The sequence below is a fragment of the Coregonus clupeaformis genome, chromosome 21, assembly GCF_020615455.1.
Source record: "Coregonus clupeaformis isolate EN_2021a chromosome 21, ASM2061545v1, whole genome shotgun sequence".
In the NCBI taxonomy this organism is placed as follows: domain Eukaryota; kingdom Metazoa; phylum Chordata; class Actinopteri; order Salmoniformes; family Salmonidae; genus Coregonus; species Coregonus clupeaformis.
Window position 1 is genome coordinate 19,490,102 of NC_059212.1, and position 17,159 is coordinate 19,507,260.

A 17,159-nucleotide genomic window follows, 5' to 3' on the forward strand; every position below is an offset into this window, starting at 1 on the left:
ATCGGTGAGCAGCTGCTTTTGATAATTGTCACGAAGCCACTCGCATTAGAAGTTCAGAACGAGAAAGTGTAGGCTATATAGAAATAATGACGCTCAAATTGAAAATCATTAAATGAAATAATGAGGATTTCTATCAGCCTAATCGAGGTGTAGACTACATCTCACATTCCAGTGTTCGAAGTTGTAAAATGTGTTTTAGTTTCTCTTAAAGGGATATGTAAAAAAACAACTTCATATTGATCTCCAGCACCACCCCAACATCAAAATATGTGAAAATGGCACGTTTCTATGCTACGTAGTAAAAAAGATAGAGGAAGCTAAGGTTTAGTAGGCAATGTCTACTTATAGTTGGTTAAAATCACACGATGCACACCGATGATGTCATTGGAAACACTTATCTTCCTCTTATCTTTTTTACTAAAAAACATAGAAACTAGCATTTTCCCATAAATCTAAAAGCATTGGATTGGTGAAGGTATGGACGAAAGGGAGTGCCACCATATTTCGAATACCAGTAATTTCCTTTCAAATAGGTATAATGCCAGGAGCCACTTGTGGATTTGACAGCTCTAATGCAGTTACACCTCCGACACCGCCAAAACAACTTCTATGCAGCATAAAACAGGTGGTAAATAAAACAATGTAGTACATCTTGAATGAACGGTTGAGTTTTTAGAAATCATCTCCCCAAAGGCTCCTCTTCTTCCTAAGCCACTGTGTCAGTAGCAGACTTGTCAATAAGTCTTAATTCTTTGAGCATCATGAGTCTTTAGTATGCGAGATCTGTTTCCACAGCAGCGCTTTGAGGTTGTTCAGGATCAGGGAGTGCTCCATGTCCATCTGTCCCGCTGAGCCCCTGAGGGCCATGCAGGCATACAGCTGCCTCTCTAGCTCCTCCCTCAGCTCCGACGGTGCCCCCCTCAGGAGGTAGTCCCTCAGCGCCCCGCAGGCCTTAGCCAGGTTGGGCTGGGTCACCTCCTCCCTGCATCGTCTCTGAGCGACATCGCATGACGTACGGCAGTCCGCCCCCAACACGCAGTCGTCGTCCTTCTCGCAGTGCAGCGCGCGCATGGTTCGCCTGAACGCGTCCTCAGAGATGATGGCCCTCGGGTCGGTGAGGCGGAAGTCGTGGCGGTCCGTGTAGCCGAAGTGGTCGGTGCTCAGGTCGCACATGAGGAAGCTGCCATAGTTGCCGTGGAAGATGTCCTCTACCAGCTCCAGGAGACCCATGGAGATCTTGGCCTTGCGGGGCCACGAGGGGGTGAACCACTGGTCCATGCTGCGTCGGGCCCCACTGGGGACCCAGGCCTCCAGGGGCCAGGGGAGGCTGACACCGTAAAGGGGGCCATAGGGTACCCTCTCGGTCATGTACAGGTCTCCACAGAAGCCCATCAGACGGGGGGTGTGGCCCCGTTCCTGGAGGAGCAGCCCCAGCAGCACCTCATCCAACTGGAGAAGAGCCCAGGCTGAACGGGCCTCTGGGAGCGAGACGTGGCCGTCCTTGTTGCCGTCAGCGACGCTGAGGATTTGGGTCACCAGGCTGGCCAGACTAGCCTGCTCGCCCAGCTTTGACTGGAGATGGGGGAGGAAGTGGAGAGGAAGGAGAAGAAGAGCAGTTTAGCTAGTATCCTCTATAAACTATGCAGAGATTTCAGTAAAAATGTTGGTGAAATAAATAACCAAAGCAACAAATGCCTTCGATGAAGACAAAAATCCTTGTTAAAACTTATGCTGATTATTGTGACAGCATCTGCTGAAGTCAAAGCAGCAATAGTTCCAATACCTTGAGGTGATTGAAAACCATCTCGCGGAACTTCTCCACAGACGTTCCCCGGGTGGGTTTGTCGAAGACCGCAGCCTCTCTCCTGGGCTTCGGCTCCTCTCCCAGCTCATAGTGCAGCACCTCCCCCACCTGGCAGCGGATCACCCCGTCCAGGTCACCCCAGCCACCTGTGTACACCTGAGGGCCCGAACAAGGGGGACAACCAGATAGTGGCATTACATTATTATACACCTACAGTCGATAAGAACAACCAATCCAGGCTCTGTCGTAGCCGGCCGCGACCGGGAGACCCATGGGGCGGCGCACAATTGGCCCAGCGTCGTCCAGGGTAGGGGAGGGAATGGCCGGCAGGGATGTAGCTCAGTTGGTAGAGCATGGCGTTTGCAACGCCAGGGTTGTGGGTTCGATTCCCACGGGGGGCCAGTATGAAAAAAAATAGTGTATGCACTAACTGTAAGTCGCTCTGGATAAGAACGTCTGCTAAATGACGTAAAATGTACTGGATTATTATTCTGGACTGACTGCATGGAAATACTGTAGTGAACTTCTACTAAAGACACCACGCCCTTCAATAATACCATTGTACACATACTGGAAGTTGCTGAAGTGCCTTGAGTCAACATTAGGGCTGTAGGTCCGGGTCCTAGGAGGTTGTCCCTAGATGCACCGATCTAAGGTTGGTTTTACTGATCCTGGATCTGTACTTGGTACAGACCAAGACAACTTGTACAGTACAGTAACCCCTGCAGCTCAGAGGTAGGGGCATGGTCTGTTACCTCACCTGGTTGTTGGGGCTGGTAGAGAGGCACCTGCCCAGGTAGAGGGTGTCTTTGTCACAAAGGCCGCTGCAGGCCGAGCCGTCAATGATGCCTCTCCTGTATTTGTCACACTGGGGGAGAAGTGGAGATGGGTTGGTGTTAGTCTATCTCTCCATTGCTTTACTCTACAATACACCAGATTTTACAAAGTGAGAACCATAGATGGCGGACCACTTGTGAAGATGGGTGAGATGCTATGGGTGATGCTCTATACCAGTGCTACTACCACCACTACCATAGTAGAACTGGGTTGTAACTAGCAGTTAGTGCTGCCGCCTCCCCACAGTGTTGTCATTCCAATCTGGCCCACTGCCTGTTCAACACACTCCTCGTCTTTACTGTACCCACTACTGACTGTCTTTCAATAAATACATAAAAATATGTAATAAAAAAAAAAGTGGACCATGGATATGACAGATGTGTCCGTACTCACTATGGTGTTTTTGCACTCATGTCCTCTGCACAGCTCGGTGTAGTTGGAGTACTGGACGTAGATCACCCAGCCCCCGACAAACACTGTCAGCCAGGTGAGGAAAAGGTATTTCACCCGCACAAAGGAGATGCGAGCCTACAGGGGTCAAACAAAACAAACAGGGTTAGTTGGTTACTTTATTCTACACCTTCCCTTTAAATGCATGAGCATGCACCAATGCACCAATGAGTAGTGCATTAAGTGCACAATGTTTAACCACCATGTTCAATCTACCACCGTGTTGTAAAATAGTGTGCTGAGTCCCTACCCTACATAGTAAACATCATTCCATCTAATATCTAAAGTTCAGTTGTCAGTAAGCATTCGATTTTCAATGTATCTGAAACAATGGATTTTTCATTAACGGCATGATCTGGATAAGGTGAGGTATTCTGTTATATTCTGGACTTTTAAGGGTATACATTCACACGAATCTACAAACAAATGGAGTGAGAGAGAGAATAAACCCCTATTTTGCCATGACAGTAAAAAATGAGGCCATCCTGGTCAATGGCGGTATACTAATTAGCGCTTCCTAATCAACACTGTCATGTGACCAACAACAGACAACCAGCGGTACTGTAGTTTCCACGGTGACAGTGGGGTTACATAATCAAGCTATTGATCTCACAACCACAGTAGCCCAACAATGGCCCTTTAGACTAAACAACAGAGTTCTGGGGTTAAGTGTTGGTTTGGTCTTAATGTAATACAAGACTCTTGATATGGTTCTAAATCAATTGAGTTACGACCTAGGCTATAGGCTATGTCACAGGCCTCATATCACATGCAGTATGCAATCAGGAGGCTACGTTCCAATGTCCATACTAGCATACTACTTAGAATGCATGCCTAATCAGAGATTGACTGCCCCATTGCTCTGCCAATAAATTGCTTCATACTATGTGTGGATATTGAAACAGAATCAGAGTATGTCTGAAAGGTAAACTGTGACCAATAAGATACTTGTGAGGGAAAAGGGACGGGACAAATCACCTTTGAGTTTCTCTGACTTAGTATTTCTAATCAGGACTCTATGATCAGGCCTGGAGCTTAGAGCAGTGTTGTTTTGGGCTGAGAAGAAAAAGCTTGAACCATGAGGGAGTTATGGCTTAAAGGGGTTAGAGAGAGAGGGGCCTCCAGAGGTAGGACCAAGGACCAAGTCACTATTGTTTGAGTCACAAGCCAGGCCACATTCTACAGTGAGCAGTAAAGTCTTGTTCTAACAACAGGGGGTTTCTTCAGGAGGATGTAACGTTACAGAACGTTCAGATAAAAATGTGTAGTGTAAAACTGATACGATTGTCTGTCAGATAGAACATGGAATCGTATGGAGCGATTTAATCGTGTCTGCTCAACTTGTTCTATTTCTATCTGCAATGTTCAGAACATTTTACGTCACTGAATACACCCCAGATGGTAGAACAACTATTGAGTAGAGCTAAACATGGGAACAGAATACAGTAAGAGATGGGGGGGAAAAAAATATTGAAACAGTTACATATCGGGATATTATTTTGACGATATATCGTATCGTTTTGACAATATCGGCTGCTTTTCCTTCACTCTGCGGTCCAACTCATCCCAAACCATCTCAATTGGGTTGAGGTCAGGGGATTGTGGAGGCCAGTTCATCTGATGCAGCACTCCATCACTCTCCTTCTTGGTCAAATAGCCCTTACACAGCCTGGAAGTGTGTTGGGTCATTGTCCTGTTGAAAAACAAATGATAGTTCCACTAGGCGCAAACCAGATGGGATGGTGTATCGCTGCAGAATGCTGTGGTAGCCATGCTGGTTAAGTGTGCCTTGAATTCTAAATAAATCACTGACAGTGTCACCAGCAAAGCACCCCCACACCATCACACATCCTCCTCCATGCTTCACGGTGAGAACCACACATGCGGAGATCATCCGTTCACCTACTTGATGGTTTTTGCGACCGCACTTGAAGAAAGTTCTTGACATTTTCCGGATTGACTGACCTTCATGTCTTAAAGAAATGATGGACTGTTGTTTCTCTTTGCTTATTTGAGCTGTTCTTGCCATAATATGGACTTGGTCTTTTACCAAATAGGGCTATATTCTGTATACCACCCCTACCTTGTCACAACACAACTGATTGGCTCAAATGCATTAAGAAGGAAAGAAATTCCACAAATTAACTTTTAACAAGGCACACCTGTTAATTTAAATGCATTCCAGGTGACTACCTCATGAAGCTGGTTGCGAGAATGCCAAGAGTGTGTAAAGCTGTCATCAAGGCAAAGGGTGGCTACTTTGAAGAATCTCAAATATAAAATATATTTTGATTTGATTAACACTTTTTTGGTTACTACATGATTCCATATGTGTTTTTTCATAGTTTTGATGTCTTCACTATTATTCTACAATGTAGAAAATAGTAAAAAAATTAAGAAAAATCCTTGAATGAGTAGGTGTGTACAAACTTTTGACTGGTACTGTGTATATATATACAGTGGGGAGAACAAGTATTTGATACACTGCCGATTTTGCAGGTTTTTCTACTTACAAAGCATGTAGAGGTCTGTAATTTTTATCATAGGTACACTTCAACTGTGAGAGACAGAATCTAAAACAAAAATCCAGAAAATCACATTGTATGATTTTTAAGTAATTAATTTGCATTTTATTGCATGACATAAGTATTTGATCACCTACCAACCAGTACGAATTCCGGCTCTCACAGACCTGTTAGTTTTTCTTTAAGAAGCCCTCCTGTTCTCCACTCATTACCTGTATTAACTGCACCTGTTTGAACTCGTTACCTGTATAAAAGACACCTGTCCACACACTCAATCAAACAGACTCCAACCTCTCCACAATGGCCAAGACCAGAGCGCTGTGTAAGGACATCAGGGTTAAAATTGTAGACCTGCACAAGGCTGGGATGGGCTACAGGACAATAGGCAAGCAGCTTGGTGAGAAGGCAACAACTGTTGGCGCAATTATTAGAAAATGGAAGAAGTTCAAGATGACGGTCAATCACCCTCGGTCTGGGGCTCCATGCAAGATCTCACCTCGTGGGGCATCAATGATCATGAGGAAGGTGAGGGATCAGCCCAGAACTACACGGCAGGACCTGGTCAATGACCTGAAGAGAGCTGGGACCACAGTCTCAAAGAAAACCATTAGTAACACACTACGCCGTCATGGATTAAAATACTGCAGCGCACGCAAGGTCCCCCTGCTCAAGCCAGCGCATGTCCAGGCCCGTCTGAAGTTTGCCAATGACCATCTGGATGATCCAGAGGAGGAATGGGAGAAGGTCATGTGGTCTGATGAGACAAAAATAGAGCTTTTTGGTCTAAACTCCACTCGCTGTGTTTGGAGGAAGAAGAAGGATGAGTACAACCCCAAGAACACCATCCCAACCGTGAAGCATGGATGTGGAAAAATCATTCTTTGGGGATGCTTTTCTGCAAAGGGGACAGGACGACTGCACCGTATTGAGGGGAGGATGGAAGGGGCCATGTATCGCGAGATCTTGGCCAACAACCTCCTTCCCTCAGTAAGAGCATTGAAGATGGGTTGTGGCTGGGTCTTCCAGCATGACAACGACCCGAAACACACAGCCAGGGCAACTAAGGAGTGGCTCCATAAGAAGCATCTCAAGGTCCTGGAGTGGCCTAGCCAGTCTCCAGACCTGAATCCAATAGAAAATCTTTGGAGGGAGCTGAAAGTCCGTATTGCCCAGCGACAGCCCCGAAACCTGAAGGATCTGGAGAAGGTCTGTATGGAGGAGTGGGCCAAAATCCCTGCTGCAGTGTGTGCAAACCTGGTCAAGACCTACAGGAAACGTATGATCTCTGTAATTGCAAATAAAGGTTTCTGTACCAAATATTAAGTTCTGCTTTTCTGATGTATCAAGTACTTATGTCATGCAATAAAATGCAAATTAATTACTTAAAGATCATACAATGTGATTTTCTGGATTTTTGTGTACCTATGATAAAAATTACAGACCTCTACATGCTTTGTAAGTAGGAAAACCTGCAAAATCGGCAGTGTATCAAATACTTGTTCTACTTGTTTTGGAAATCTGTTCGTATTTCCACGCATAATTGAGAGACACGTGATCCTATAAAATGTTAAGCAAGGTTTGAAATGATTATGTTTTAGATAGATATTATATCTGTTTGGGCTTCTTGTGGTCAATTTGCAGTCTACAAACTATTTGCGGCTGAATCTACACTAAACAAAAATATAAACTGAAATAAAAGATCCCAGAAATGTTCCATACGCACAAAAAGCGAATTTCTCTCAAGATTTTGCATACATTTGTTTACATCCCTGTTTGTGACCATTTCTCCTTTGCCAATATAATCCATCCACCTGACAGGTGTGGCATATCAAGAAGCTGAATAAATAGCATGATCATTACACAGGTGCACCTTGTGCTGGGGACAATAGAAGGCCACTCTAAAATGTGAAGTTTTGTCAAGTTTTAAGGGAGCGTGCAATTGGCATGCTGACTGCAGGAATGTCCACCAAAGATGTTGCCAGAGAATTGAATGTTCATTTCTCAACCAATGTCGTTTTAGAGAATTTGGCAGTACGTCCAATCGGCCTCACAACCGCAGACCATGTGTATGGCGTCGTGTGGGCGAGCGGTTTGCTGATGTCAACGTTGTGAACGGAGTGCCCCACAGTGGCGGTGGGGTTATGGTACGGGCAGGCATAAGCTACGGACATCGAACACAATTTCATTTTATCGATGGCAATTTCAATGCACAGAGATACTGTGACGAGATCCTGAGGCCCATTGTCGTGCCATTCATCCGCCGCCATCACTTCATGTTTCAGCTTGATAATGCACGGCCCCATGTCGCAAGGATCTGTACACAATTCCTGGAAGCTGAAAATGTCCCAGTTCTTCCATGGCCTGCATACTCACCAGACATGACACCCATTGAGCATGTTTGGGATGCTATGGATCGACGTGTACGACAGTGTGTTCCTGTTCCCACGGATATCCAACAACTTCGCACAGCCATTGAAGAGGAGTGGAACAACATCCCACAGGCCACAATCAACAGCCTGATCAACTCTATGCAAAGGAGATGTGTCGCGCTGCATGATGCCTCTACCTATTTTTTAAAAGTATCTGTGAGCAACAGATGCATATCTTTATTCCCAGTCACGTGAAATCCATAGATTAGGGCCTAATGAATTTAGTTCAATTGACTGATTTCCTTATATGAACTGTAACTCAGCAAAATCTTTGAAACTGTTGCATTTTGCGTTTATATTATTGTTCAGTATAGTTGATGATCCCTGGTATAGGGGAATTGCAGGCCCCCAGTGCCCAATACCCTTGGTTCAGCCTTATTTTCCAGCACAGTGGATCATTCCTTCTGTTGCACTGGATAAACAAACTGTTGCAGCTGCAGAATCACATATGCCACTGGTAGCCTCAGGCAAGGACAAAGGTGGTGGCCCAAGTCCCACTGTTTGAGGTGACTCGTTATTGTAACTTAATGAACTATATGAATAAAACAATATCATGAATTGGACAGCAGGACCACCCTGAGCCAATGAATTTGCCTACATTCAATAAGAGTGTATTAAGCTATATTCAATAAAGTGTAGCCTAGTGCCCTAGTCCCATAACATAATAATGGAGTCGTGCCTCATTTATTTCTGTCAGTTCTTAGGGACTATTTTTCCAAACCAAATTGACGCACTCCATTGCAGCATCAACAAGTTCAGCGTGCAAGAAGAATCTGCATTGCAGCCAGATGTAGGCTACTATTAAATGAAAAATGTTGTCCCATCCGAATTTTAGGAGTCCAGCGAACGTAATATTGCACGACAAAATGCATACACTAACTACAACTGTCAATGACAGTAACCACACGGTGTCAATGTTATTGACTGCAGGCTCTGTCAATATAAAATGTGTAAAACGCTTTAAAATAGCATTGTTACCTGGAAATAGAATGATTTCTTTATCCAGGCCCGTGGAAACAGACCTCTCGCCATCACAAAAATAGATCATCTCAATACGTGGAACTGCGAAAGAGAATCCAAATAAATGGAGTGAAGCTGGAGCTCATGAAGAGGCAGTCCGTGTTCGTAGGCTACACAATTTTCAGTTTCCAATGCGTTCGAAGCACAGTCTAGATTTCACAAAATATATTCTAACACGGAAAATGTCCCGTTACACGATTATTCTTAGTTCTCCGTTCGTGTAGATAGCCTACAGCCAAAGACCGGCTCTTTACGCAGTTCACGGGTCCGGCAGCGCTGCTGACTAGTATTCTGCCAGCAACAGCAATATGACGCCACGATCGTATGGTAATGCTGAAACCTTCAAAATAAAACCACGCATTTCAAAACATTGCAATGTGGATAACTCATTCAAAAGATATTGCATTTTAATCAACGTCCACTTGTATTGGGCCAGCAAGAAAAGGCAATAAGTAATTTATGAAAACAAATACAAAATGTGGTTTAAAAAAACATTTTTAACACCAATAATGAAAAAATACTATGTTGGCACTTGTATGTTGAGGATATTGAGCTGTAGAGAGAACTGTTCTAACGTTCTCAGCTAAAGTGGGGTGGGAAATACTCAGTACGATCTCTACTAACCAAATATGTGTCGTTTTGGAGGGGGACTGTGTCATACATATTCAACACTTCGTTCTCCACCCCCTCCATAGCCCCTAATGCAATACACTGTAATAGACTGTACATGGGATACATATTTGCTTGTAGAGAGTACTTTTCTAAGTTTTGCAGACTCTACTGAGTAATTCCAATAACATACATCTGTGTATTTATTTAAATATAGTCTACACAATAGCTTTCAACATTTTTTTGTTTGTTTTTTATTTAACCTTTATTTAACCAGGTAAGCCAGTTGAGAACAAGTTCTCATTTACAACTGCGACCTGGCCAAGATAAAGCAAAGCAGTGCGACAAAAACAACAACACAGAGTTAGTTATGGAGGTAAGGCAATAAATAGGCTATAGTGCAAAATAATTACAATTAGTATTAACACTGGAATGCTAGATGTGCAAGAGATTATGTGCAAATAGAGATACTGGGGTGCAAAAGAGCAAAATAAATAACAATATAGGGATGAGGTAGTTGGGTGGGCTAATTTCAGATGGGCTGTGTACAGGTGCAGTAATCGGTAAGGTGCTCTGAAAACTGATGCTTAAAGTTAGTGAGGGAGATAAGAGTCTCCAGCTTCAGAGATTTTTGCAATTCGTTCCAGTCATTGGCAGCAGAGAACTGGAAGGAATGGCGGCCAAAGGAGGTGTTGGCTTTGGGGATGACCAGTGAGATATACCTGCTGGAGCGCAGACTACGGGTGGGTGCTGCTATGGTGACCAATGAGCTAAGATAAGGCGGGATTTGCCTAGCAGTGATTTATAGATGGCCTGGAGCCAGTGGGTTTGACTGACGAACATGTAGTGAGGACCAGCCAACAAGAGTGTACAGGTCACAGTGGTGGGTAGTGTATGAGGCTTTGGAGACAAAACGGATGGCACTGTGATAGACTACATCCAATTTGCTGAGTAGAGTGTTGGAGGCTATTTTGTAAATGACATCGCCGAAGTCAAGGATCGGTAGGATAGTCCGTTTTACGAGGGCATGTTTGGCAGGAGGCTATTTTGTAAATGACATCGCCGAAGTCAAGGATCGGTAGGATAGTCCGTTTTACGAGGGCATGTTTGGCAGCATGAGTGAAGGAGGCTTTGTTGCGAAATAGGAAGCCGATTCTAGATGTAACTTTGGATTGGAGATTCTTAATGTGAGTCTGGAAGGAGAGTTTACAGTCTAACCAGACACCTAGGTATTTGTAGTTGTCCACATACTCTAGGTCAGACCCGTCGAGAGTAGGGATTCTAGTCGGGTGGGCGGGTGCCAGCAGCGTTCGATTGAAGAGCATGCATCTAGTTTTACTAGTGTTTAAGAGCAGTTGGAGGCTACTGAAGGAGTGTTGTATGGCATTGAAGCTCGTTTGGAGGTTTGTTAACACAGTGTCCAATGAAGGGCCAGATGTATACAAAATGGTGTCGTCTGCGTAGAGGTGGATCTGAGAGTCACCAGCAGCAAGAGTGACATCATTGATATACACGGAGAAAAGAGTCGGCCCAAGAATTGAACCCTGTGGCACCCCCATAGAGACTGCCATAGGTCCAGACAACAGGCCCTCCGATTTGACACATTGAACTCTATCTGAGAAGTAGTTGGTGAACCAGGCGAGGCAGTCATTTGAGAAACTAAGGCTATTTAGTCTTCCAATAAGAATGCGGTGGTTGACAGAATCGAAAGCCTTGGCCAGGTCGATGAAGACGGCTGCACAGTACTGTCTATTATCGATCGCGGTTATAATATCGTTTAGGACCTTGAGCGTGGCTGAAGTGCACCCATGACCAGCTCGGAAACCGGATTGCATAGCGGAGAAGGTACGGTGGGATTCGAAATGGTCGGTGATCTGTTTGTTAACTTGGCTTTCAAATACTTTCGAAAGGCAGGGCAGGATGGATATAGGTCTGTAACAGTTTGGATCTAGAGTGTCACCCCCTTTGAAGAGGGGGATGACCGCGGCAGCATTCCAATCTCTGGGGATCTCAGACGTTACGAAAGAGAGGTTGAACAGGCTAGTAATAGGGGTTGCGACAATTTCGGCGGCTAGTTTTAGAAAGAAAGAGTCCAGATTGTCTAGCCCAGCTGATTTGTAGGGGTCCAGATTTTGCAGCTTTTTCAGAACATCAGCTGTCTGAATTTGTGTGAAGGAGAAGCGGGGGGGGCATGGGCAAGTTGCAGCGGAGGGTGCAGAGTTGGTGGCCGGGGTAGTGGTAGCCAGGTGGAAAGCATGGCCAGCCGTAGCAAAATGCTTGTTGAAATTCTCGATTATTGTAGATTTATCGGTGGTGATAGTGTTTCCTAGCCTCAGTGCAGTGGGCAGCTGGGAGGAAGTGCTCTTATTCTCCATGGACTTTACAGTGTCCCAAAACTTTTTGGAGTTAGTGCTACAGGATGCACATTTCTGTTTGAAAAAGTTAGCCTTTGCTTTCCTGACTGCTTGTGTATATTGGTTCCTAACTTCCCTGAAAAGTTGCATATCGCGGGGGCTATTTGATGCTAATGCAGTACGCCACAGGATGTTTTTGTGCTGGTCAAGGGCAGTCAAGTCTGAGGAGAACCAGGGCTATATCTGTTCTTAGTTCTGTATTTTTGAATGGGGCATGTTTATTTAAGATTGAGAGGAAATTACTTTTAAAGAACAACCAGGCATCCTCTACTGACGGAATGAGATCTATATCCATCCAGGATACCTGGGCCAGGTCAATTAGGAAGGCCTGCTTGCTAAAGTGTTTTAGGGAGCGTTTGACAGTGATGAGGGGTGGTCGTTTGACCGCGGACCAGTTACGGACGCAGGCAATAAGGCAGTGATCGCTGAGATCCTGGTTGAAGACAGCGGAGGTGTATTTAGAGGGTAAGTTAGTCAGGATGATATCTATGAGGGTACCCATGTTTACGGATTTAGGGTTGTACCTGGTAGGTTCGTTGATAATTTGTATGAGATTGAGGGCATCTAGTTTGGATTGTAGGATGGCCGGGGTGTTAAGCATATCCCAATTTAGGTCACCAAGCAGTACGAACTCTGAGGATAAATGGGGGGCAATCAATTCACATATGGTGTCCAGGGCACAGCTGGGGGCTGAGGGGGGTCTGTAGCAAGCGGCAACAGTGAGAGACTTATTTCTGGAAAGGTGGATTTTTAGAAGTAGAAGCTCAAACTGTTTGGGCACAGACCTGGATAGTATGATAGAGCTCTGCAGGCTATCTCTACAGTAGATTGCAACTCCACCCCCTTTGGCAGTTCTATCTAGACGGAAAATGTTATAGTTGGGAATGGACATTTCAGAATTTTTGGTGGCCTTCCTAAGCCAGGATTCAGACACTGCTAGAACATCAGGGTTGGTGGAGTGTGCTAACGCAGTGAATAACTCAAACTTAGGAAGTAGACTTCTGATATTAACATGCAAGAAACCAAGGCTTTTGCGATTACAGAAGTCAACAAATGATAGCGCCTGGGGAGTAGGAGTGATACTGAGGGCTGCAGGGCCTGGGTTAGCCTCTACATCACCAGAGGAACAGAGGAGGACTAGAATAAGGATACGGCTAAAGGCTTTAAGAACTGGTCTTCTAGTGCGTTGGGTACATAGAATAAAGGGGGCAGATTTCCGGGCGTTGTAGAAAAGATTCAGGGCATTATGTACAGACAAGGATATGGAAGGATATGAGTAAAGTGGAGGTAAACCTAAGCGTTGGGTAACAATGAAAGAGATAACATCACTGGAGGCACCAATTGAGTCGGTCTCCGCGTGTATGGGGGGTGGGACAAAGGAGCTATCTAAGGCAGGTTTAGCTGGGCTGGGGGATTTTGTTGCAGCTAGCTGGTAGCAATGAATCCGGAGTTAAAGGTCCAGTGATTCAGTGATTCCGGCAGAAAAACGGATATGTTCTGGGTCGATAACGCGCTGTGCAGACAGTGCAGACTGGCCGAATAATAGTCCAGGCTAGAGCTGGCTGGTAGGTGGTGCAGGCCACGGACAATGGTGAAAAACCGCTAACGGTAGCTGATAGCAAGTAGCTAGTTAGCTGGCTACTCCCGTCCGGTAGACTGAGAGGTAGATAGCCGGGATATGGGCCTGGCTCTAGGCTAGCTCGAGGCTAACTGGTGCTTGCATCGGGGGCAGTGGTGATAAGCCAAACAGCAACATCCATTCGGTTGCGGCTAGCTAGTTGCGATCCGGTGATTAATGTCCAGTGATTAAATTATTCCGGCAGAAAAATCAAATGTTCTGGGTGAAATACCGCTAACTGTGGCTAATAGCAAGTAGCTAGTTAGCTGGCTAGCTAGTTTCAACTGGAGATTCTAGATAAAAGGTAAGTCAATAATAGAATCCGTTACACATTGAGTGAGGCGGGTTGCAGGAAAGTATATTTTGTAGAAGGATGAAAAGTCTGATAGGGAAATAAGTACGAAAAAAAACAGACACAAAACAAAAACAGGACTGCACTACTACGCCATCTTGGATCGCAGGCATACCAGTATGTGTGTAAACTTTCAAAATAAATGATGGTTTGAATAAAACAATATAAACAATTAAATGTTATTAATCACATGCTTCGTAAAAATTAGAAAATGTTTAGGGCCTTCCTCTGACACCGCCTGGTATAGAGGTCCTGGATGGCAGGAAGTTCGGCCCCAGTGATGTACTAGGCTGTATGCACTACCCTCTGTAGCGGTTGGACGCCAAGCAGCCATACCAAGCAGTGACGCAGCCAGTCAAGATGCTCTCAATGGTGTAGCTGTAGAACATTTTGAGGATCTGAGGGCCCATGACAAATCTTTTCAGCCTCCTGAGGGTGAGAAGAGGTGTTGTCGTGCCCTCTTCACGACTGTGTTGGTGTGTGTGGACCATGATAGATCTTTAGTGATGTGGACACCGAGGAAGGTGAAGCTCTCAACCCCACTCCACTACAGCCCCATCGATGTGAATGGGGGCGTGCTCGGCCCTCCGTTTCCTGTATTCCACGATCAGCTCCTTTGTCTTGCTGACATTGAGGGAGAGGTTGTTGTTCTGGCACCACACTGCCAGGTCTCTGACCTCCTCCCTTTAGGCTGTCTCATCGTCGTCTGTGATCAGGCCTACCACCATTGTGTCATCGGCAAACGTAAGTTGTGGGTGAACAGGTAGTACCAGAGGGGACTAAGCACGCACACCTGAGGGGCCCCCGTGTTGAGGGTCAGCGTGGCGGATGTGTTGTTGCCTACCCTTACCACCTGGGGGCGGCCCGTCAGGAAGGCATTTCACTGTACTTGTGCATGAGACATTAAAACTTGAAACATTTAAATTTAAGTCATTTAGCAGACGCTCTTATCCAGAGCGACTTACAAATTGGTGCATTCAACTTAGGATAGCCAGTGGGACAACCACCACTGGGGGAGGGAGGTGTAGAAGGTTTACTGTTAGAGTATTCCAGATATTCCTTAAAGAGGTAGGGTTTCAAGTGTCTCCGGAAGGTGGTCAGTGACTCCGCTGTCCTGGCGTTGTGGGGGAGCTTGTTCCACCATTGGGGTTCCAGAACAGCGAATAGCTTTGACTGGGCTGATCGGGAACTGTGCTTCCGTAGAGGTAGGGGGGCTAGCAGGCCAGTGGTGGATGAATGTAGTGCCCTCGTTTGGGTGTAGGGTCTGATCAGAGCCTGAAGGTAAGGAGGTGCCGTTCCCTTCACAGCTCCGTAGGCAAGCACCATGGTTTTGTAGTAGATGCGAGCTTCAACTGGAAGCCAGTGGAGTGTGCGGAGGAGCGGGGTGACATGAGAGAACTTGGGAAGGTTGAACACCAGATGGGCTACAGCGTTCTGGATAAGTTGTAGGGGTTTAATGGCACAGGAAGGGAGCCCAGCCAACAGCGAGTTGCAGTAATCTAGACGGGAGATGACAAGTGCCTGGATTAGGACCTGTGCCGCTTTCTGTGTAAGGTAGGGTCGTACTCAGCGAATGTTGTAGAGCATGAACCTGCAGGATCGGGTCACCGCTTTGATGTTAGCGGAGAACGACAGGGTATTGTCCAGGGTCACACCAAGGTTCTTTGCACTCAGGGAGGAGGACACAATGGAGTTGTCAACCGTGATGGCGAGATCATGGAGCGGGCAGTCCTTCCCCGGGAGGAAGAGCAGCTCCGTCTTGCCGAGGTTCAGCTTGAGGTGGTGATCCGACATCCACACTGATATGTCTGCCAGACATGGAGTGATGCGATTCGCCACCTGGTTATCAGAAGGGGGAAAGGAAAAAACTGTTGCAGAGGGAGGTGTTCAGTCCCAGGGTCCTTAGCTTAGTGATGAGCTTGGAGTGCACTATGGTGTTGAACGGTGAGCTGTAGTCAATGAACGGCATTCTCACATAGGTGTTCCTCAGTGTATATTATCCATGTCCTTGTTCAGCCATGACTCCGTGAAACATAGGATATTACAGTTCTTCAGGTCTAGTTGATAGGATAGTCTCGAACGGAGCTCGTCCAGTTTGTTCTTCAGTGATTGTACTTTGGCCAATAGAACGGAGGGTAGAGGCGGTTTATGTACTCACCGACGTAGTTTCGTCAAGGTGCCGCCACCTCGGCCTCTATTACGCCGCCTTTGTCTTTTTCGAGTCTCTGGGATTAGGGCCTTATCCAGGGTGAGCAGCATGTCCTGCGCCTCTGACTCCTTGAAGTAGGAATCTTCACCCAAATCGAGGTAAGTGATCGCTGTTCTGATGTCCAGAAGCTCTTTTCGGTCATAGGAAAAGATGACGGAAACATTATATACAAAAATAGTTTACATTATAAATGTATTTTATAACAGTTTTTTGAGTGCAAAAAATAAATTCGATATTCCCAAAGTTTAGCATGTCTTTGCAGGGGGACTTTTATTTTGAGAAAAAAATCATCCGCGACCGTGCTGCCAGCATAATATTCTGCTACTAGGAGAAAGGATTTTACCACTAGGAGCCAGCCACATACTTTATCTCACAAGGACTGCAGAAAATAAAGGCAGATGGACGTTTTTTTTTGCCGACGCAAACGCTTTCATCCCCTCTGTGCAAAGCAATGCATAGCCATCATTTCCCCTATGAAATCTGTCATATTAAATCATTATAATAATAACTATGAAATAATCATACATTAATAAATGATAACTATTTTTCTCTGTCACTAATTCAGATTTTCATGAATGCTGGAATTTGCCATAAAATGTAAATGTTTGAAACAGGATAGCCTACAGCAGCTCGCAGTTATAAAAAACAGCTATTGATTTTAACAAATATGGAACTGTTACAATATATCAATGTTACTACTTTGTTACATTGTAACACCGCGGTGAAAATGGTGCAGTTTGTGGTTCTCAAGCGCCGACAAGTGGACGGTTGATGCATCCATATCTTTGATGGGAAATAATAATATTTTTTAATTCCCATCAAAGAAATGGATGAATCAACCGTATTATTAATAATAATTATAGGCTAGTCTACTACAGCTCTACATTTCCCC

At 45.3% G+C, this 17,159-nt stretch overlaps 1 protein-coding gene across 1 annotated transcript; it reads right to left on the bottom strand.

The window, feature by feature from the left end:
• Positions 1 to 105: 105 nt before the first annotated feature.
• LOC121535031 (divergent protein kinase domain 1A) lies at positions 106 to 9,352 on the bottom strand. Its single transcript, XM_041841707.2, has 5 exons — positions 9,024 to 9,352; positions 3,035 to 3,169; positions 2,565 to 2,672; positions 1,784 to 1,960; positions 106 to 1,572 (listed from the first exon to the last, which is right to left on the bottom strand). The coding sequence occupies exons 1-5, from the start codon at positions 9,075 to 9,077 to the stop codon at positions 760 to 762; spliced, it is 1,287 nt and encodes a 428-aa protein (XP_041697641.2). The 5' UTR covers positions 9,078 to 9,352; the 3' UTR covers positions 106 to 759.
• Between the last annotated feature and the right edge of the window lie 7,807 nt (positions 9,353 to 17,159).